Genomic DNA, 22,593 nt, shown 5'->3' on the forward strand with positions numbered 1-22,593 from the left:
AGCGAAAACCTACCGGGGACAAACATTACCTAAGTTGATAGAAGGAGAAGGAAAGAAAAGAATGGACTCAGTAGAATTTCTGGTGTAATTTTGTTGAATGACAACATTGTCTGACTGGATTAATGCAACCTAGATTGTATACCTAAAATGGATGAGAGGGGGGGGTGGGGGGGTGGTTTGGGAGGAAAGGGGGGGGGGAGAAAAAGTCACTGTATATGTGTGAAAAGAAATAGTGTATATCATGGCTAATGTGATTTATGGTGTGAAAAATAAAAAAATTTAAAAAAAAAAAAAAAAAAACAATGAAGACGCTGTTTACATCCGGTACCGCACGGATGGCAGTCTCTTCAATCTGAGGCGCCTGCAAGCTCACACCAAGACACAAGAGAAACTTTTCCGTGAACTACTCTTTGCAGACGATCCCGCTTTAGTTGCCCATTCGGAGCCAGCTCTTCAGCGCTTGACGTCCTGTTTTGCGGAAACTGCCAAAATGTTTGGCCTGGAAGTCAACCTTAAGAAAACGGAGGTCCTCCATCAGCCAGCTCCCCACCATGACTACCAGCCCCCCACCATGACTACCAGCCCCCCCACATCTCCATCGGGCACACAAAACTCAAAACGGTCAACCAGTTAACCTATCTCGGCTGCACCATTTCATCAGATGCAAGGACTGACAACGAGATAGACAACAGACTCGCCAAGGCAAATAGCGCCTTTGGAAGACTACACAAAAGTGTCTGGAAAAACAACCAACTGAAAAACCTCACAAAGATAAGCGTATACAGAGCCGTTGTCATACCCACACTCCTGTTCGGCTCCGAATCATGGGTCCTCTACTGGCATCACCTACGGCTCCTAGAACGCATCCACCAGCATTGTCTCCACTCCATCCTCAACATTCATTGGAGCGATTTCATCCCCAACATCGAAGTACTCGAGATGGCAGAGGCCGACAGCATCGTGTCCACGCTGCTGAAGATCCAGCTGCGCTGGGTGGGTCACGTCTCCAGAATGGAGGACCATCGCCTTCCCAAGATCGTGTTATATGGCGAGCTCTCCACTGGCCACCGTGACAGAGGTGCACCAAAGAAGAGGTACAAGGACTGCCTAAAGAAATCTCTTGGTGCCTGCCACATTGACCACCGCCAGTGGGCTGATATCGCCTCAAACCATGCATCTTGGCGCCTCACAGTTCGGCGGGCAGCAACCTCCTTCGAAGAAGACCGCAGAGCCCGCCTCACTGACAAAAGACAAAGGAGGAAAAACCCAACACCCAACCCCAACCAACCAATTTTCCCCTGCAACCGTGTCTGCCTGTCCCGCATCGGACGTGTCAGCCACAATCGAGCCTGCAGCTGACGTGGACATTTACCCCCTCCATAAATATTCGTCTGCGAAGCCAAGCCAAAGAGAAAAAGATTCAGAGATGAAGTTTTGTTTGGTTATGGAAAGAATATCTTTTTCTATACAAGATAAGATGTCTTTTTATGAGTTAAAGTCGACCCCATTTATTGATTATATACAATTTAAATAAGTTTGAATTAATAATTTTTTTTCTTCAAAAAAACTTTTTTTATTATATATTTTTTTCTATATATGTTTTCTTTTTTTTTCTTTTTTATAGTTTTTTTATTATTAGTTGTTTTTTTTCATTTAAGTTCTTTTTGTATTTGTTTTTTCATATATATTTTTATATAATTAAACATTTTTGGATTAATAATGAATACTTAATTAATTTTTTTTGTTTTTTTATATATCGATTTTTTTTAAGATATATATTTTTTATTATACTAATAGTATTAATTCTTCATTCTTTATTGTGGGGGTGGGGAGGGGGGTTTAAGGGTTAAAAATAGTTTTTTTTAGTCTTAGTTTTTAGTTGTTAGGGGGAGATGCCGAGATTGGTATTGTATTAACTATGTTACTTTGCACTTGTATTACTTTATTTTGTATTTTTTCTGTACGTGAATTACTTACTTTCTTCATATGTTAAAATTAATAAAGTTTTGAAAAAAAAAGAAAAAATATTAAACAGTAGTTGAGACAAAAACATGATCCTCAATTAAATCAAAGACAATAAAATCAACCCATTCTGACCTCCATTCAATAGCATGCAGATCAAAAGCCACCACCAAAAATATTTTTTTTCATATTTAGAAGTAACAGTATGGTAACAGGCCAATTGGGCCCGCGAGTCCATGCCACCCAATTTATACCTAATTAACCAACACCCCTGGTACATTTTGAAATGTGGGAGGAACCCAGAGCCCACGGGGAAAACTCACGCAGGCAAGGGGAAGAAAGAATAAATTTTACAGACAGCGTGGGATTTGAACCTTGGTCCTGATCACTAGCGCTGTAAAGGCACTAACCACTGCTCCACCCACAGTCTTCATAGCATACAGAAGGTCCTCCATATGAAAATCATGTAATAAAATTCATTTATTACCTTAGGTTCATGTCTCGTTCAGGTTGTACCAGCTTGTAAAATTCATCCAACATCCCCAGTTCTTCTTCAGTGAGCACAGAGGACCCATTCCAACCTTGTTTCAAGTCAGTGCGTGTGTCATCATCAGCTAATTTGTCCAACACATACTGTAGCTCAAGGACTGTTTTTAACCGCTTTTGCTCCACTTCTTCTCTCATCAATTGTTCTCGACGAGCTGCTTTCTTCAATGATTTCTGGATCTAAAGAGGTCATTTTTTTTTTTTTTAAAAACAAGTTGAACCAACTAAGGCAGGGGTGTCAAACTCAAATTTACAGAGGGCCAAAATTAAAAACTTGGACTAAGTCGTGGGCCAAACTAAATATTTATTGAAAATTTTCAACAACATCTACATGTTTTCTCTTCTTTCAACATATGTAATGTTAAATTTTTTCTTATTAAAATAAATATTTAATAATAGTTTTGGTTAATCTCTTTCCAGAAGAAGCATTAACAAATGAGAAATAAAATATTAAATAAATAATATTTCTCTATAGCCTTTAAGCTCCTTTTAAATGTATTTTTTTTCACAAGCCAACAAGTCAAAAAAATAACAACTTGCTTCAATGAAAATCTAATCTTTCAACGATGAACAGTCGAAAGGTAACCAAAGAAAATATTAATCCAAGCTTAGCTTGCTACACTGTGATTTACTCTGATGCACCTGGGTCTAAACCAGATACTTGGCATCTCTTCTTAGATGCAAGTTCATCAAACTCTGGGGTCAGAGTTTGCCTCCCATCTGTCTTGAAAGGTCCTGTTTTCTGTCTTTGGTTTGGCCATTTTTCGTAAGGGGTTTATTACATGTGAGTTGGGCAACAGGTCACAGATGCTAATGAAAGTAAAGAGGAGGTGGGGGCGATTAGCGGGCTGACGGGCCGGCGCCAATGCATTTGCAAAGCATTCTGGGATTTGTAGTATTAGCTGTGCATGTGCTATACTGGCGCGGCGGCCAGCGGGCCAAATATAATTATATCACGGGCCAAATTTGGCCCGCAGGCCTGAGTTTGACGTGTGAACTAAGGGGTGGAGAAATTGACACATTTTGAGAGGTGAAAAGCAGTTAATCAAAATCTGTTAATTATGCAGCAATTTCTTTTTCAATCTTTTTTTATTGGGTTTTTATAATAGATTCAGTGCCATGAGTCCCTACACTGGGTGAAGACAGATGCACTAATTTCTATCCAATTATCAGACGTGCACATCACCAACACACAATTCATGGAATACTTACATCCTGGCCTAATGTAATGAAGCTCCGCTGCAATTCACGAGCAAACTCCAGGTTATTTGCAACTTCCTGCAACTTCCCAACAGCTTCCTACAAAAAAAAATATTTTACCATAATCTTTAATGTTCATCAACTGATCTTAGCACAAAAGCAGTTTTAAAAGTTGACTGATTCAAACTGCAAGCTCTGGAAATGATTATGCAATACCAAATCCTCAGCAGAATTATTTTATTAATAGTGTATAAGTATATGCTGCTGTTAGAAGTCAGGAATAGCTTAATTTTGAAATTTTAACATTTAAGAAAACTTTATAAACCTCACTTCTATGCACCATTGGATTGTCTTCATAAGTGGCTCATTACTAATCTCTTAAAAATGCTGCTTATAAAGATTTTGTGTCCAATTTTGAAGATAGTGACATCCAGTAATAGTGAGACTGAATACCCAATTGCATTGAGGGATAGTCACAGAATATCAGAAGGAAGAATACATGTCAAAACAAAGATCAGTGCACAACTAGAGAGTTGGTGTCAAATTGTAATACAAAAAAAAATGCAAATGAAATATTTATCCAGAAAAATTAAAATCTGCACATACTTGTATTACAAGAGACCAGAATTTTTTTCTGAACTGGCTTAGTACATCCTTTGCAACAAAGCTCAACTAACTGTAAGTACTTTACAGCAAAGAGAGGAATGAGAAAAATAGCATATTCTGTGGGGTATCAGAATCACCAACAACAAACTTCTGGATGTGTGAACACGCAATTAACAGCGAAAATCCAGAACCTGTTATGAGTTTCAAATTTACCATTAAACCTCAATGTTGGATATTATTTCTCCTTAGAATTGCCCTAGTCCAAGAGGAGGAATATGTAAAGTGCATCCCAAGAATTTTTGAGCCAGATATTAAATTTTAAATTCAACATACAGTATGGTAACACGCCCTTCCTGCCCATGTGCTTGGAAATGCACCAATTTACGAAATGTTTCGATAGGAGAAACTGGAGTACTTAGAGCAATGGCTTTCAAACTTTTTCCACTCACATACCATCTTTAGTACCAGTAATCCTTATGCTCTGTGATTAGTAAGGGAATGCTTAAGGTGGTATGTGAGTGGAAAGAAAAAGTTTGAAAAATCTCAGTTTTAATCATACCTAATTGACTTGTTATATGCACGGTTTCATAACTCCAAAGGAAATGAATCAATGACAATTTTTCTCAAGCAAAATATTTCAGTAACAATTAGATCCAGACCAGTGGTTCTCAACCTTTTTCCCCCCACTCACATACCATTTTAAGTAATCCCTGACTAATCACAGAAAACCCATGGCATAGGGATTATTAAGTGGTTTGTGAGTGGAAAAAAAATTGAAAACCACTGACTTAGAGGAAACTCATCCAAACACAGGGAGAACGCACAAACTCCTTACAGAGAGCGTCAGATTCAAACCCAGGTCGCAGTAAAGCTAACTACTACACTAACCATGTTGCCCAGGTAGAAGAAACTGTACTAAATCCTGAGGAATTAAGCCAAACAAGTGGTAGAGGTGGCTGTGGGGGAGCATTTTGGGAATGGGGACAAAACCTTAAAATTTTCAGAACTGTTTTGGAGAGGGGCAAGTATGATTTTGACAAATGTGAGGTGATGCATTTTGGAAGGAATTTTGGAGTGATGAAGAGGGGCCATGGGGTACAAATCTATATGAAAGTGGCAACACAGGTGGAGTAACTATATGAGATGCTTAATTCATCAGCTATGATATAAAAAATGAGAGCTGGGACATCATGTACAACTTCATAACAGATTGGCTGTGTCACATAGTACTGGCTTGAAAATATTTGGGAGGATCACATATCATTCTGTTTGCCACATAACAGGAAGGATCTATTGTGGAGACAATGCAAATATTAACCAGCATACTTCCAAGATTGGGGTATTTCCATTATAAGAAAATATTGAATTGGCTGCATGTGTTTTCTCTGGAACAGTGGTGGCTGATGGTTTTGAGGGAATGCTCCCAAGAATGTGGTTAGAATCTAGAATGAGCTACCCAAGGTGGAGAAAGAGGGCAAATACTCTCACAACATAAGAGCTTCAAGCTTGGGCCACTAGAAGGTCATGGCAAATAAATTAAATTAGCATTATATACTTGTGCAAAAGTAGAGTTTTGGCAAAAAAATATTTTTGGGTCAAATGGGTGGGTGGGGATACTTTTTACTGTGATAAGTAACTGCATCGTTCAAGGTATCAGAAGAGTTTGGATAGCTGGGACTGGATGGTAAGTATGTTTGAGGCATCGGGAGCTCAGAAATGCACAGCTAGGATCCACAGTTGGGGCACTGGGAGCTCTGGTGGGTAGGAGGCTAGGGGCGATGATTTGCAATGGGCAGGGTGGTGCGAGAATCAGCAGTGAGGATCTACGGTCCAAGTATCGGGAACTCATATGGGTGGACAGCTGAGGCGTGATTTCGCATTCAGGGCATGGAGAGCTGGGATGGGCAGGTAAAAATAGGTTTGGGAAGGGGGATTCAACTTTTACATGAAATATACTGAAAATACATGATTCTGGACCAATTATGGGGGTGGGGGCGGGGGTCAACTTTTACATAGGATCGACTAAAAGTGGTAAGAATGTTTGCATATATGAATTGTAACCAATAAGTATTAGGAAAATATTTTGCAAACCTTACAAGTGCTTTTTCAGAAACATCTATTTTATGCCAACAGAATTTCCAAAAACAATGACAAAAGGCAGTTCTTAAAGTATATAAAATGTGTCGTGTTTAAAAATATCAGAGTAAAGATATAAAAATATTTCTTTAATCTGCACGAAAAATTACTGTGAGGCCCTTAATAAAAAGTGGGACTGTATTGGCGATAGAGCAACTTGAAGTAGAATAAATTTAATGTTAATTTGAGGTTTGTAAAAAGATTTCAGCCTGTACAAACATATACTCTATCAACCTTGAGCATAGAACATTTTCTTTGAATTTGGCCATTAGAAAAAAGTTAAAGACGTTATAAAAAGGATCTTAAAACCCTAAAATAACCCTCAGTTCATGCATTCGCAAGAATTTTTTTAAGATCCAAAATTTACTCACCAGTTGGTCTTGGTTAAGTACTTCTCCTCTGTCAAGTCTTTCTTGGTAGTCATCCAGTTTGCCCTGTAATAGAAACAAATTTCCAGATGAAAATGATGAAAAAGTTTCAGTGCAGTAAAAAAGTTAAACACCTGTTATCAGGAATTAATCAACAGCCTCAAACCACCTGCAAAAAAAACTGCAGAAAACAAATACAGTACAACTCTGATTATCCAAAATGTTCAGGACCAGGCCCACACAAATGCAGAGGTACAAATGGAGCTCTTAAAACTAAGTTTTGGAAATCAAAAGTTTGGAAAACAAAAGTTAGAAAAATAACACTGCTGCTCCTGCAATAAAAGAACACACACACAACCAGACAGGTTGAGCTCAATGAGCAGACTGGTTTATTGCAGGCTGCCTGGCTGGCCTTATACTCCCAGCCCAGACCTGGCTGAGAATCGAGCTGGGGGCGCTGACGTCACCAGGGCATCATGTGGGTCCCCAAGCGCAGGCTTCTGAGCCTGGTGCAGAGGTCAAAAGGGAAACCCCTCGACAGCTGCCCCACCGTGTGTGTTACAAGCGGGGCCAGTTCACCAGCCTAATGGCGTGCTGCCACACAGCACCCCCCACCCCCCAAGAACCGGCGCCGATGTCCTTTATAGTCAGGCGGCCTCGCTTCTTGGGCTGGGCCACAACTACTGGTTCGGTGGGGTCGAGGTGTGCTGGCTTCAGCCTGTCCAACGTAAACAGTTCCCTCCTACTGCCGATGTCCAGCATGAACGTGGACCTTGAACACTGGATGACTTTGTATGGCCCTTTGTAAGACCTCTGCAGAGGTGCCGTGGACAGGCCTCGCCAAATAAAAATGTACTCCGCTGAGTGCACATCGCTGAGGACGCAAGAGGCCCGTGTGCTGAGTCTAGGCGGCGGTAAGGGTGCGAAGGAGCCCAACTGGGCCCAGAGGTGGGGGAGTAGTTCATGCAGTGACTGCTAGGGGTTGTGAGGTGCGTTGACGAACTCACCGGGTAGTACTAGCAGTGCACTGTAGACCAGCTCAGCTGATGACGCCTGTAGATCTTCTTTGAGCATCAAGCGGATGCCCAGGAGCACCCGAGGCAGTACGTCCAACCAGTCGGGACCGGTGAGGCGGGCCATAAGTGCCTAGCAGTAGGCTTGGCATGGTCGTGCCTGTGCTTCGTGACCTGCTGGTCCGCTGAGCCCTCCGGGAATCGTGCGAGCCATAGCTCTTGGTCCTTCTGGGCGACCTTCCTCGGGTCAGTGAAGACCTCCTGGACCAGCAGAGGCCGGATGTCCCTGGGCATATAATCGAGGAAGATGCGCTCAAAAAGTGGGCAGTTGGTGTGCTCACCCATGAGCGCGAGCATCTCGTCAGTCAGTTCCATTGGGGACCTGTCCCCCAGGGCGTCGAGGTGCAGCATCCAAGCGGCACGCTGGTGTCTGGATAGTCCGAGGGACCCGGTAACCACTCGCTTGATGGTCTCTTATTTGTCCTCGGCAGATGGGTGCTGAACAAGGTGCAGGACAGGTCTGGCTGTGGCCTGGTCCAGGGCAGCAACTACATGGTAGAATTTGGTCATGTCGGACGAAATCTGGCGGAGGTAAAACTGAGCCTCTGCGTGGCCGAACCAAGTCTCTGTCTCCTGAACCCAGAATTCAGGCAGTTTTACAGCTATAGCGCTGATCCCAGGCTCACTCATGAATGGTTCAAAGAAGTTTGAACCAGTTGGGGTCACCAATTGTAGCAGCAGCTACACTGCTCCTGCAATAACACACACACAACCAGACGGGTTGAGCTCAGTGAGCAGACTGGTTTATTGCAGGCTGGCTGGCCTTATACTCCCAGCCCAGACCTGGCTGAGAACCACGCTGTAGGCACTGATGTCACCAGGGCGTCACGTGGGTCCCCAAGCACAGGCTTCTGAGCCCGGTGCTGAGGTCGAAAGGGAACCCCCCCCCCCCCTCACCGAGGGCACCATTTTGGCCGGCTGCCCCGCTGCGAGTGTTACAAGCGGGGCCAGTTCACCTGCCTAACAGCGTGCTGCCACAAAGGCAAGAATATAATCAGTCTGCAGTTTCAAGCTGGAATTTATTCCATTCTCCAAAGTTAGCTTAAGACATCATCTCTAGGTCAAGCTGAAGAGTAAGTAAGCATGCCAAAGCAGCACAAAGTCAATGCAAAACTGAAGTTCTATGTTGGTGAAGCTACATAGAATTTCAGGACAGAAGCTTCAAAAAGGAATGGATGAACCAGTAGCATAGTAGAAAAAGCCAAAGGACATGCAATTTGGCACTATAAAAGATATTACTGCCTTGCTACCTGGAAGTTCTAATTTGACGTATCCATTGGGTGAATGAATAAAGGAAATAGGAGCAAGTATCTCTTCACAAGACATTTTTGCGATAGCATAGTGTTACTAGAAAAACAAGACCACCGCCAGACAGGCCTGCATTCAAAATAAGTAGCACAGTAGCGTCTATATTAATCCTATCTGCATACAAGGCAAATTTTACAACAGGCAATTTAGAAGTTGCACACTTTTTTTAAAAATCCATCTTCAGATGGAAATTAAAAACTCATCACCACTTCACTCTAAAGTAACCCAAATACCACTTTCTGCTCATAACACAGGTTAGAGGAAAGCACTAAGAATCTGTGAAATCTAAACGAATGGGGGGAAATAGATTGAAGAAACAAGTATTAGCTTGGTTTAAAAAAAAGCAGATATAAATGCCAACATTCAGAAAGGTCAGGAGATCCCTGTACAAGAAATATAAAGTTGACATTCAACAAATGCCAACATTTTATTTATTGCTAGGGGGTTGGAACAGTTTTAATCTTATTAAAAGATGCTGGTCTTACAAGCTCACTAGACCAATTCTGGAGATGAAGAGGAACAAGGAATCAAAATCAGCATACACAAAATTCAGAAGAATGAAAGGTAATTTTATTGAAACGTACAAGATTCTGAGCATGCTTGACTGACTGAATAAAGTCTTGCTCAGCTAAAAGAGATATACACCAATTCAAAGCAAGGTTTTGATTCGGAGAAATTTTTTCAACCATCAATTTTAGGAATTCTCAATCCAGAGTACTTGGGATGCTATTTAAGAATATCCAAGCTGATGCAGTTTTTAGGTTATAGAAGAATTATATGGCCCACCCACATTTCTTCCTTCAGGTCCTAAAATTAACCAATTCAACTGCTGCCTCAACAAGATGGATTGTTAGTAGTAGTTCCACAATGAACTGCCCACATTTTCAAAAGACCATAAATAACAAACAGATCAAAATCACAAATTATTCTCCCACATTGTAAAAAAAACTATTACAGGACACTGTGGCTCTACTAATTTTGTTATTTATAGTCATACAAGGCAGAAAACTACCCCACTACACAATGACAAGCAAGGAACTCTGCAAAACTTGAAGTATTTTGCTGAAGGCAGGTAACTCCTGGTAAATTAATGAGTACCATGCTAACAATCTTATGTAAATTATAAAATTTAAAAGCATGCTCAGCATTTAAATCAGATAAGTACTTAAAAGTCAAACTTTCTGATTTGCCTTCAAGTTTCATTTCACTGTATTTTCTTAGTCTATGTTGACTCATTTTAAATAATTTAATCATCATTCTGATAAAATTCCAAGTACAAACAACAATAACTTGCAATGAAGCAGACATTTCATAAAAGATAACAACTTCAAAAATCTGAGCAAGTCAATTCACTAGCCATTTGCTATGATTAGAAAAGAACACAATCTACAAATTTGCCAACTATACCACAGTAGTGGGTTGTATAAAAGAAGGGGTTGAGTTAGCATTCAGGAAGGAGATTGAAAACTTGGCTGAAAGGTGCACCAACAACCACCTTGCATTCAATGTCACCAAACCTAAGGAAATGATTGTTTACTTCAGGAAAGAAAAGCCAGAGATACAATCCAGTGATCATTGGGGGAATCAGAGGTGGAGAGAGTAAGCAAATTTAGGTTATTGGGAGTCACCATCTTGGAGGATCTTTCCTGGATCCAACACACTAAAGCATATCCACGGCTCTTCTTCCTCAAAGTTTGTGAAGGTTTGGTATAACACTAGAAACCCTGGAAAATTTCTAGAGGCATGGTGGAAAGTGCGTTGACCAGCTGCATAATGGTCTGGTACATGAACACCAATACCAGAGCGTAAAGCCCGCTAATAAATAAATATAGATAGAAATTGTGAACGCAAAGCCCTCTCCACTATTGAGTACATCTACAGGGAACTCTGTCAGAGGGCAGCAGCAGTCATCAAAGACCCACACCACCCAGCACATGCTCTGTTCTCGTTGCTATCATCAGGAAAGAGGTCTAGGTGCCACAAGACTCGCACCATCAGGTTCAGAAACAGTTGCTACTCCTCCATCATCAGACTCCTTAATGACAAACTTAGACTCATTTAAGGACTCTTGTGCACTTCATTGATTTTCTTTTGTTCTCTGTATTAGTCTGTTTACATTTGTTATCTGTTTACATGTTTACATTGTGTACTGTTTATTTTTTGCACTACCAATTAGTGGTAATTCTGTCACACCCACAGGAAAAAAGAATCTCAACATTGAATGAGATGTCATGTATGTACTCCGACAATAAATCTGAAATCTGAAAAGTAATACTTTCTCGAAAATCTTCAACTACAGTTAAATGTTTCTATATTACACTATTGACATTGATCGGAAAACATTAGCAATTGGCAAGACAATTTGAGGAGAAAGCTACTTTAAAAATCTTGCGTCTGGAAACAAAGGATCACACATTACTCATCGTATAAATTTGGATTATCCAAAATTGGATTCTCAAAAATCCTCATTATTCCAAAACTTTTTCAGAGCCAACCTGACCGGGGTGATTGGCAGCAGTCGCCAGTATTTTTTTTTGGTGAGAATTAAACATTATTTTAATGATTAAAAAGCCTTCCTATTTTTTGTTTAAATGATTTGCTGTTGCTACTGGATTGTTTTTTAAAAAATAACCAGATCTCCAAAAAAAATTTATCCGACATAGGCCAGGTCATGACCATTTTGGATAATTTGAGTTGTAGTGTATTACAACTGTATTTTACCAAAGAACTTAATCATAATGTGCCAGAAACATTATTGTATTCTAGGTAAAATTGTTCTGAAAATGGTAATGGGGAAAAAGGGAATATAAGTGGCTACCTTAAAAAGCTATCGTATTTCGTGTGAAAGTACTTCAATGACACTGTGGAAAAGAAAAAATGAAGAACAAGAAAGGATGAGATGGCAAAGAAATCTGCAGATAATGTTCTTATGAACTCTCTGTCCCTAGATTTCAGAGAATGTTGGTCAATCTATGCTCCATGTACAAAAATAACTTGGGTCCTTGGATGATGGAAAGTGGAAAAGCAATAGAGCAGGTGTGGCATATTCTGTGGTTGCATGAGAAACTGCTATTAAGCAAGGTGCAGTTGGTGAGCACAGAAGAGCAGAATAAATTGCAAAGGATAAAGGAAGAGATGTTTGGTGGTAAATGTTGGAGTTCGCAGAGACCAGTGGGAGCAAGGTGAGGATTACAGGAATTCTGTAATTAATCCATTCAACAAGAGGACATGAGTGAAATTTGGGAAATTGAAGAGGTCAAAGACTCTGTGCACTATGATTCAGAAAAGGCTTGACATTTCAGATGCACCTGTGTGGAATTTATGACAGAAAATTAATGAGGGAAAAGGAATGTACGACATAAAAATGACGAGGGAAAGGAGTGCAGTCCTATTAGATGATAATGCAAGAATCAGTCAAGACAGCTGTGCAAGTTTGTAATATATGTTTGTGGCTGACCTTTTTTTGAGAGATACAGATGGGGAAATCAGAGCAGCCAAGAACAGTCAATGAAGGAGGGAATGCCTACATGGATTGGCCCAAACTCTGTTCAATGTATCGTCCTAAATAATAGCCAGAATTTAGGTGCACAGCCTCTCTGCATACAATTTTGATTTGCAGAGAGAGTAAAATTGAAGAATGTAAAGACAAGTTTACTCAGATAAACAAGGGAGTATAATGTGGTGATATTCAGGTTGAGATTCTTTCAAAACCTCTTACTGTACATCTGTTTCTTTCTCTCAGCCCTTTCTCCTAAACATTAGGGTCCCAGTTTTTTTTGGGATGGGGAAAATTCTCCCTTAAGCAAAGCCTGGATGAAATTAGTTGTACTGTTAATATAACACCAATTGAAACTTCCCTGAAGCAGTGGAATGACTGACTTGGGGGGGGGGGGGGGGGGGTAGAAACAGTGGTTTTCAAACTTACTAATTACAGAGCACCTATTGTAGCAACTACTTTCCCACACCTATAGCTCAGGGATTACTTAAGGTGGTATGTGAATGAAAAGAAAAAGTTTGAAAACCACTGCTGTAAACCATCATGCATTAAAAAAAAAACAAGAAAATTAGTAGATAGTCTGCCAGGATCACTGATTGATTATTTTTCTTTTAAGGCTAGGAAACTGTCAAGATCACTGGTGAAGGCTATCAAGGACTTTTTAAAAACTGTGATCTCATCGAAAATGATCAACATATGATCAACATTTAAAGTGATCAGCATGTTGTAGTTTCATTTAATATTTATTTTATTGGATTACAATCAGTCTCCTGGCAAAATTATTCTGCCATTGGTCTTAAAAAGTTAAAAGGCCATGATAACAGATTTGCAATTGGTGTCTCAATTAGCATCAACCTTTTGTTTACTTTCTCCACCCCCATCCAAATGGGCCAAAGTCCGACCGAGCGACTCCTCTTACCAAGTGGTTTTTACTTCTCTCCAGGTTACCAACCACGTCGCTGGGCTTTTGACAAGCGTTGCAACCCAATGCGCCAACCAGCACCATTGAGTTGCTGTGAATTCCTGGACTGGCTGCTCCTGGGGAAGGGGAGAGGTGTCCTTGTGTCTTTGGACTACATGGTTGGGAACTCAAAGGAGATTGTACCAGAGTCTCTTTGCACAAGGAATAAACACTGTGGGCCACCAACGAGGAATGGAAATGTCAGGCTCGTCTTTTAAAAATTAGTTTCAGTGGGAACCGTGATGGATAACATTGAACTTTGCAATGCAGGGCACGTGCGCTAATGCCGTTGCTTTGAGCCCGGTGCCATGCTATTGTTTGTTTTTAGTCCATGTACACAGCAACATTCCCTAGCCTCTATCCAAACCTTTCTTTCAGTGCCGATCTCACCATTACTGGCAAGTTGATCCTCCGCTCTTGGGGTGAAAAAGCGCAAATCATTTTAAAAACGTAGAAATTCGCAGAAACACAGAAAATTCACATGCCCATGTAGTGCTTCCCACCACCGTGACGTCAAACATATGCGCTGAAAAATGAAAGTGGCCTACAGCAAGCACTGAAATTGCTCCCCTAGCCTTGTTAAAACTAAATTACTTCCAGGGGTGCAGTGCTGGCAGAGCTCCACTACCTCACCAGGCTGCTTCAAGGTCTCTTCGGCACCTCGTGGCAGCTCAACGCGGGAGCAATCACGTCTTCATTGCCCATAATCTCCCTCACAGATGGAACAGTTCTGTCAGTACCAGCGCCAGGGAAACGCAGTGTGGTTCCAGCTGTGTGGGGGATTTTGAGTAACGAACATGACCATTGATTCCACATTAAATCAGAAAGGTGGTTCTCAAAACCACAAGCTCCTTCTAACAGCTCTTCTACCTAATGCTGTCCCTCCAGCACACCACACCCGGATCTTCAGTCCTCTCTTTTGTCCATCAGACTCCCCGGCTCCGTGCCCACTCCTCAGTAGCCTGAGGCTTTCCCCGCCAGGCTCCACCATGCCCTTTCTGCTTCCTTCTGACCCGGCTGCTTCACATCACCCAGTTCCTCTGCACCAGCTCGGCTGCCAAGGGTTTCCCATCACCCGGTCTGTCAGCCCCAAGGAGGCTTCTCATCACCTGCTCTTTCCTCAGGCCTGGCTCTTGCTGCTGCTCGGGCTTGGCCACTCCCCAGCTTTTCTCCCACTTTCTCAGCGTCAACTCGCTTCTCCTCCTTCCTCCTGGGCCATGGTGCTCAGCACCCAGGTCCCTTCGCCCTCTGGGCTCCAACTATCCTTGCCCCTATTGGGAATCTACGCTCTTCAGGCCAGACTCCCTCCACTCCCCCTCACCTTGCATGTCCATTCCCACTCTCTCTGGCTCCTCGTTGCCCTCCTGTTCCTCAGTCTCAGTAGCCTTGGTGAAGGAGCAAGAGGCAGAGGGGGAAAACGGGAAGAGGTCATTTCCAAGTGGCAGGAGGGAGCTGGAGGTATACCCCTGCAGGAAGAACAACAGGAAACTTCTCGGGACACAGAATCACACCAAAATGGTGCTATAAGCTTCAGCAGCAAAATCCTGTTAAATTAAGACTGACAATAACAAGCGATTCCAAATGAGGAAAAATAGATCAACTCTCCAGTGTGGTATAAATAAATAAATAGAGATTTCACTATTGGCATGTACTTTAAGTATTTTACTTTAAATTAGTACTCATTTCACTTTTGTAGACGATCTGATTTTCTGCTGTTACTCTTAAGTATTTTAATAAAACATGACCAACATTTGAACTATGCCAAGCTCCATGGTGTGAGACACACACACAATGGCTCTCAGCCTCCATAATCAGCAGCAAGGCCGGGCTGTGACACCCCAAGCCATCCCCAGCTCCAATTACTGTGGGAGCCTTGGGTGGTAGCTCCTGAATCATGGACTGATGATATCATCATGATATCATCAGCCCACCCCTTTGTAGCCACTTTCAGCACCATTAATTTTATGAAGGAGATGGAGTGACTTCACTCCACCTCTAAATGGATGGAAGTTAGAGTGTATTCCCGGAGTCCAGCTGTCTTCAGACCTTTTATAGAGGTAAATGCAGCGATGTAAAGATGGAGAATCTCTGACTTTATGTTCACTTTTTTTCCCCTCTACAAAGGGCCTATGAACAATGCAAGTTGCAAGGGTTAAAAAATAAACAAGTTGTCACGTACCCTGAAGATACAAATACTGCTGTACTTCGGAGGCAAGAGAGACTCCCTTGGAGTAGGACTAATGCTTGGCAGTACCATCTTGTTACCATGGTGCACTCAGGCTTTGCAGAGCAAAAAAAGTGTTTGACCTGACTTAGTGGTCCTGGATATTTATTTTGTCCAAAGTGGAGACTTTCACAGCAGAAAGTTTAAGGAAAAAAGACCCAAAAAATGCACATTCATACCATAATTTGAATTGATTTAGCTATATAGGATGCACAGTGACTGAGCTGGCAGATTCAACAATTCTTCCATTATACACCAATTAATTCAGGCTTCATTATGCTGACTTCCCCCCACCCCAATTCTGTTGCTCAGCAGTCATGAATGAGCAGAAGTTCACATTTCAATGTCTCCCAAACCCATTCTTCTCATTGGGTTACACCAAGCCACGGTGTCTCAGCACCATTGTATTTTTATGCTGCCAAAAAGCAACAACAAGAGTCCAAATTATCAAAAAAAGTGAAGCAAGCAGCATTGGTATGTGTGAGTAAATGGTGATACTCCAACTTCAAGAGACAGCATGACTAGTTAAATACAATAATCTAAATTCACTGCTTCATTGTTAAACTCCCTACAAATTGCACTTTGCCATCTGCTTCACAATGCTACACATGTTGCTGAATTTGTCGAGCAAGTGCCAAGCAGACTTACGAGACATGACAAGGCAAGTCATTTTATTTTTCCTTTCAACATCGGACCGACCATTAATGCAAACCTATTAACTTGCCATGCAACCTATTCCTCCCACATTCCACTCATACAGTTGGGATAACTATTCTTTTTGATCATTATATTTTTTTTAATTTTCAAGCTTTATCCCTTCTACTGATGAGGCAAGAGCAAGCCAGTTCCTCAAAATCCTTACATCATTCTGATTAAAAACCATTGCCAAATTAACATATCACCAGAAAATTGAACACATTGTTAAAAGGTACATAATAAAACTAAATGTATGAAGACAATAGACTAGATTATGAAATCCAGAGCAAAAAAATAAACCGCTTGAGAAATTGTCAGCAGATGATCATTTGTTGGTTTTTTTTTGGGGGGGGTGGGGGGAAAAGAGAGAGAAGTAGAAATTATAGGATTTAATCAACATTTTGGATCAAGATCCTGGATCAAAAACCAGGTGGGAAAGGAATCAAATAAGTGCCAACATTGCTTCATGTAGTTTGACTTAATTCCATTGCCTTACCATATTGAAAAACCGCTCCTTTTACAATTTTCAGTTCAGTAAATTGAACACAGTTTTTGGCATGAAGCATTGCTGCTGTTGTTCACCCATCAGTAATGGCTAGTTCAGCTTCATTATTACGATTTGGAATCAGCAAATTTGAAATGATTGCACAGCTATTTGATCGTTTTCACCCTATGGCAAGTACAAAGGATGGAAAAACTTAATGCATAGCCAGAAATCATTAGAGCATCATTTTTTTTCTTTAAAATGGCCACTTTAATTTATCTCTATGACAAGGGATTTTTTTTTTAAACATAGCCAGTTGCTCAACTTGGCACAATGACATAAGCGATGAGGATCGATATTTTGCAAAGCTGGAAAATGGTTAGGATTGATTTTCTTTCACAATATTTCATGAAATTGTACAGTGATCAGACAGAAACAAAGATGAAAACTGGGAAGTAGCAAAAGAATGAAAAGAGCAAAAAAATCATGTACAATATGCTGAAATTTTGTCACAAAAATATTTTCTAAGATAATTATTTTGGAGAAAGCAAAAAAACTGGGAAATATTTTACTGACCCTATTTATTACTTAAAAGTATTTCCATTTCAGGTCTGTTTAATACAAAAAAGTCCTGAAAAATAAGTGATTTTGAAGCAATTACAAAAAAGCTCCCTCAACAGGACTGATAGGGGTTAACAATAACAACTGGTAGAGCAAACACAGGTGTAATTTTCATGCCAGGTGAGGTAACTGAAGTCAAACTGCTATTGTGATTGGCTCCTGTGGCCTCAAACAGCTGTAGTGCCCAGGGTTGCACTCATTGATTAACCTCATTAACCTCCTGAAAAGTGTTCACACATTTGACGAGCACAAGCTGTGGCACTGCAGGGCTTTGAGCTTTAAGCAGCCTACTAACCAAACCAGACTGGGCAAGCACTCCAGAAGAATGGCTGGGAGTGATTGGTTGAAGTTTACTGGACGAATAATCATCCAAATGCAATTCAATCACAAAAATTAAGAGAATTAAAAGGCAAGTGAAGTGAAATATTGAATAAACATTCTTCGAGCTTAAAACCAGAAAGGTGTAGCTTCAGTTAGCATTGAGTCAAGTTTGTCAGATAATCATAGTTGGGCAACTGTTAGCTCAATGCCTTTACAGCACCACCAATCAGGACTGCTGTCTGTAAGGAGTTTGTACATTCTCCCCATGTCTTCATGAGTTTACTCCCACTGTTCAAACATACTGGGGTTGTAGGTTAATGGGGAGTAAACTGGGCGGTAGATTCGTGGGCTAAAATGGCCTGTTACTGTGCTGTGTCTAAATTTAAATTGGAGAAAAAAATGAATTGGATTTCAACTACTCTCCCCTCAAAAAAATTTTCAATATGCTACTGCATGGTTTTCATAAAACCAGATAAATCTATCCACTTATCCGGCATCTACCAATTCCCATAGTTGACAGATACCGGGGAGGGGTTTAAACTGTATTTTGCACTTTTGATCTAATACCATGGCTGAAGTTTCTAAATAATACATTTGTCCTGAAAAAAAAATGTGGTTGCTCTAAATGAAGAATGGCTAGTGACAGATTATAGGCATGTTTTTGGGAGATAAATTGGGTCAGGTTTTTTAGTGTAGGTCACATATAAACACTTTAAAACAGAACTTATTTAAAATACTGGAGCTTTGCACATGCTAGACAGTCTGGCTCCAAGAGCCTTTGCAAAAGCTTTGGAGAGTGCCCAAGAGACTTCACTAATGGATTGTTGTTAACAAAAAGGTAACAGAGGAATGAACTCAGTCAGTCTGTCTGGAGAACTTGCTGTTCTGAGAGGGTCATGTGATTTTACAAGCAGAGAGAGAAAAACAGGGTTTTTCTCAGAGAGTTCAGTGCTGCAGTCAGCAGCAGCTGGGACTGGAACAGGACAAGCTGGGACTGGAACAGGACAAGCTGGGACTGGAACAGGACAAGCTGGGACTGGAACAGGACAAGCTGGGACTGGAACAGGACAAGCTGGGACTGGAACAGGACAAGCTGGGACTGGAACAGGACAAGCTGGGACTGGAACAGGACAAGCTGGGACTGGAACAGGACAAGCTGGGACTGGAACAGGACAAGCTGGGACTGGAACAGGACAAGCTGGGACTGGAACAGGACAAGCTGGGACTGGAACAGGACAAGCTGGGACTGGAACAGGACAAGCTGGGACTGGAACAGGACAAGCTGGGACTGGAACAGGACAAGCTGGGACTGGAACAGGACAAGCTGGGACTGGAACAGGACAAGCTGGGACTGGAACAGGACAAGCTGGGACTGGAACAGGACAAGCTGGGACTGGAACAGGACAAGCTGGGACTGGAACAGGACAAGCTGGGACTGGAACAGGACAAGCTGGGACTGGAACAGGACAAGCTGGGACTGGAACAGGACAAGCTGGGACTGGAACAGGACAAGCTGGGACTGGAACAGGACAAGCTGGGACTGGAACAGGACAAGCTGGGACTGGAACAGGACAAGCTGGGACTGGAACAGGACAAGCTGGGACTGGAACAGGACAAGCTGGGACTGGAACAGGACAAGCTGGGACTGGAACAGGACAAGCTGGGACTGGAACAGGACAAGCTGGGACTGGAACAGGACAAGCTGGGACTGGAACAGGACAAGCTGGGACTGGAACAGGACAAGCTGGGACTGGAACAGGACAAGCTGGGACTGGAACAGGACAAGCTGGGACTGGAACAGGACAAGCTGGGACTGGAACAGGACAAGCTGGGACTGGAACAGGACAAGCTGGGACTGGAACAGGACAAGCTGGGACTGGAACAGGACAAGCTGGGACTGGAACAGGACAAGCTGGGACTGGAACAGGACAAGCTGGGACTGGAACAGGACAAGCTGGGACTGGAACAGGACAAGCTGGGACTGGAACAGGACAAGCTGGGACTGGAACAGGACAAGCTGGGACTGGAACAGGACAAGCTGGGACTGGAACAGGACAAGCTGGGACTGGAACAGGACAAGCTGGGACTGGAACAGGACAAGCTGGGACTGGAACAGGACAAGCTGGGACTGGAACAGGACAAGCTGGGACTGGAACAGGACAAGCTGGGACTGGAACAGGACAAGCTGGGACTGGAACAGGACAAGCTGGGACTGGAACAGGACAAGCTGGGACTGGAACAGGACAAGCTGGGACTGGAACAGGACAAGCTGGGACTGGAACAGGACAAGCTGGGACTGGAACAGGACAAGCTGGGACTGGAACAGGACAAGCTGGGACTGGAACAGGACAAGCTGGGACTGGAACAGGACAAGCTGGGACTGGAACAGGACAAGCTGGGACTGGAACAGGACAAGCTGGGACTGGAACAGGACAAGCTGGGACTGGAACAGGACAAGCTGGGACTGGAACAGGACAAGCTGGGAAGTATGTGGAAAAACCCCATTTGGAGGATGGGTTGTGAGTGCTTAGTTCAGCCTGGTCAAAGCCCTTGTGGTTCATACAAGAGGAGAGGACTGGCGGCCTAATGTTTCACTTGAAATAAGTGAAACAAAAAGGACTCTGTGGTGAACTGAAAGAGATGATCATCTGGAAAACACTGATGGAACAAGTTTCTTTGACAAGACACTGAAGTAGCTGGTTACAAGGAACCAGTTGTGGCTGTCCAGCAAACAACAAATCTCTCTGAAAATTGATAAGAACCTTCATGAGCGGGAACCATTTACCTTTCAAGCACCAAAGTCTGGTGAACTTCATAAATGTTAAATTCTGTGCACAGTATAAGAATTGCCTGCAACCAGTGAACTTGGAGGAATGAGAAGTGAGATTGGACTGTGAATTAAAGAACTTTTCTGAACTTGCATACATATTGCATACATGTGCACTTAGAATTAGAAGGGGGCTAAGTTAGGTTAGTTAATAGTGATAAGTTAAAGTGTGATCTTGTTTTTAAGTTTTAAGATAATTAAAAGCAACTTTTGTTTAAGTAACCATTTACCTTGGTGAATATCTATTGCTGCTGGGTTTTGGGGTCCTCTGGGATCATAATTTAGGTCACCTCATCCAAACATACAAATGATTCATCTGGCTAAATCAAAAATGCAGACATCAAAATAAATCATGAATGTCACTCCTCAGGTCATTTTGAAAACTGTCTCAAATGCATCAGCTTTCTCACTAAATCTAATGTCTTTAGGAATAAAATGCTGGGGCATCCGTTACATTAAATGTAGAAAGTTGCTCATCCAAAAACTTTCCAGAGTACATTTTAGCAGAGATAAAGAACGTTTGTTTACAAAAAGAATGTTCAAAATGACAATGAAAACATTCAGATGCAGTAAATCTGCAGTTAAAAAAATATTCAGCAGCATTATGGAAAGAGAAACAGAGACAACAAAGGGCCTATAGCCAGAATCTTATTTATTTGTTCTGATTTTTCCTACTACAATTGGCAAACATAGAAAATAGGTGCAGGAGTAGATTTGGCCCTTTAAACCTACACCACCATTCAATATGATCATGGCTGATCACCAAGTTGACTAAATCAGCTAATTTTTTTTTAACTTGTTAAAGCTGCTAATTAGTCAAGTGCTTAGAACATTGAGACATTTAGCAGCCCAAGAATCCATGGCGCTTCAATTTAATTTCACCTCCCTGCCTTGATTACACACTGAGTAAATCTAAACACGAAATTAAATTTGAAATTTTCAACTGAAATAGCCAAATCAGATCTATCACCCAGTATGAAGATGTGTTTTTATTCCTATCTTCCGTCCAAATAAATTAAGAATGTTAATTGCAAAAATCAAGTTAGTTAATAAAAACAGATGAAATTGAGATTATGACGGCAGTGCGTCTTATTAAACTTTAAGCGGTACTTTCGAACTACACCACGCCTTGCTTGTTAAATGAACATGTAATCTGGAGAGGGTAGATGCAAGCTCTACATTTAACTTGCAGATGAATACAAGATCGTGAAAAACAAATTGCTGCTGCGCTATCAAAGATCTCCAATTAGACCCGCTTTCATTTTAAACCAAGGCCTCAGCCTCCTGTGTTGGTTTAGCCAGGCCCGTGTCCTCCCTTACCTTCTTCTTCTCCATGTTGCGCACTTTCTTGTCGATGACGGTGAGGACCTGGCGAAGCGCCTCATTCTGCGGCTGGGCCGCCTGCCCCTGTCCGGCCTGGGCGCTCACCGCAGCGGCCTCGGCTCCCGCAGCGGATCGGGAATCGGCCGCTTTTGTGGCGGTGGCTGCTGGCATTTTCTCTCCTCTCCGCGTGGAAATTAATGTTGCCCCTTTTTTTAATATATAAAAGGGAGGGGGGGGGGGGGACAAAACAGAGGCTGAAGGAGGAAGTTCCCACTTTTGTCGAGACGAAGGGAAATTCGGAGACGCGAACCGGAGCTCTCCTCGCGCGGCGGCAGCCCGAGACGGAGGAGCGGGAGCGCGCGCCAGGCGCGCACTTGCCGCCGTCGGCGCAGGACCCCGAGTTCCGCCTGTCTCCTCCGCGCCGCCACCCCGCGCACAACT

At 42.2% G+C, this 22,593-nt stretch overlaps 1 protein-coding gene across 2 annotated transcripts in view; it reads right to left on the minus strand.

Annotated features, from left to right (window-relative positions):
• caprin1b (cell cycle associated protein 1b) overlaps window positions 1–22,500 on the minus strand; it is a 78,141-nt gene extending 55,641 nt beyond the window's left edge. Inside the window, exons 1-4 of one of the 2 annotated variants that reach the window (XM_069899461.1) lie at window positions 22,150–22,500; window positions 6,822–6,884; window positions 3,721–3,807; window positions 2,450–2,688 (exon numbers count right to left, since the gene is read on the minus strand). In XM_069899461.1, coding sequence (XP_069755562.1) covers window positions 2,450–2,688; window positions 3,721–3,807; window positions 6,822–6,884; window positions 22,150–22,323 — 563 coding nt within the window. In that variant the 5' untranslated portion in view covers window positions 22,324–22,500. Of the gene's footprint in view, window positions 1–2,449; window positions 2,689–3,720; window positions 3,808–6,821; window positions 6,885–17,072; window positions 17,247–22,149 lie in introns of those variants that run through there. The other variant, XM_069899463.1, reaches the window with a different exon arrangement.
• Window positions 22,501–22,593: the final 93 nt, after the last annotated feature.

This window comes from Narcine bancroftii, chromosome 1 (genome assembly GCF_036971445.1).
Source record: "Narcine bancroftii isolate sNarBan1 chromosome 1, sNarBan1.hap1, whole genome shotgun sequence".
Taxonomy (NCBI): Eukaryota; Metazoa; Chordata; class Chondrichthyes; order Torpediniformes; family Narcinidae; genus Narcine; species Narcine bancroftii.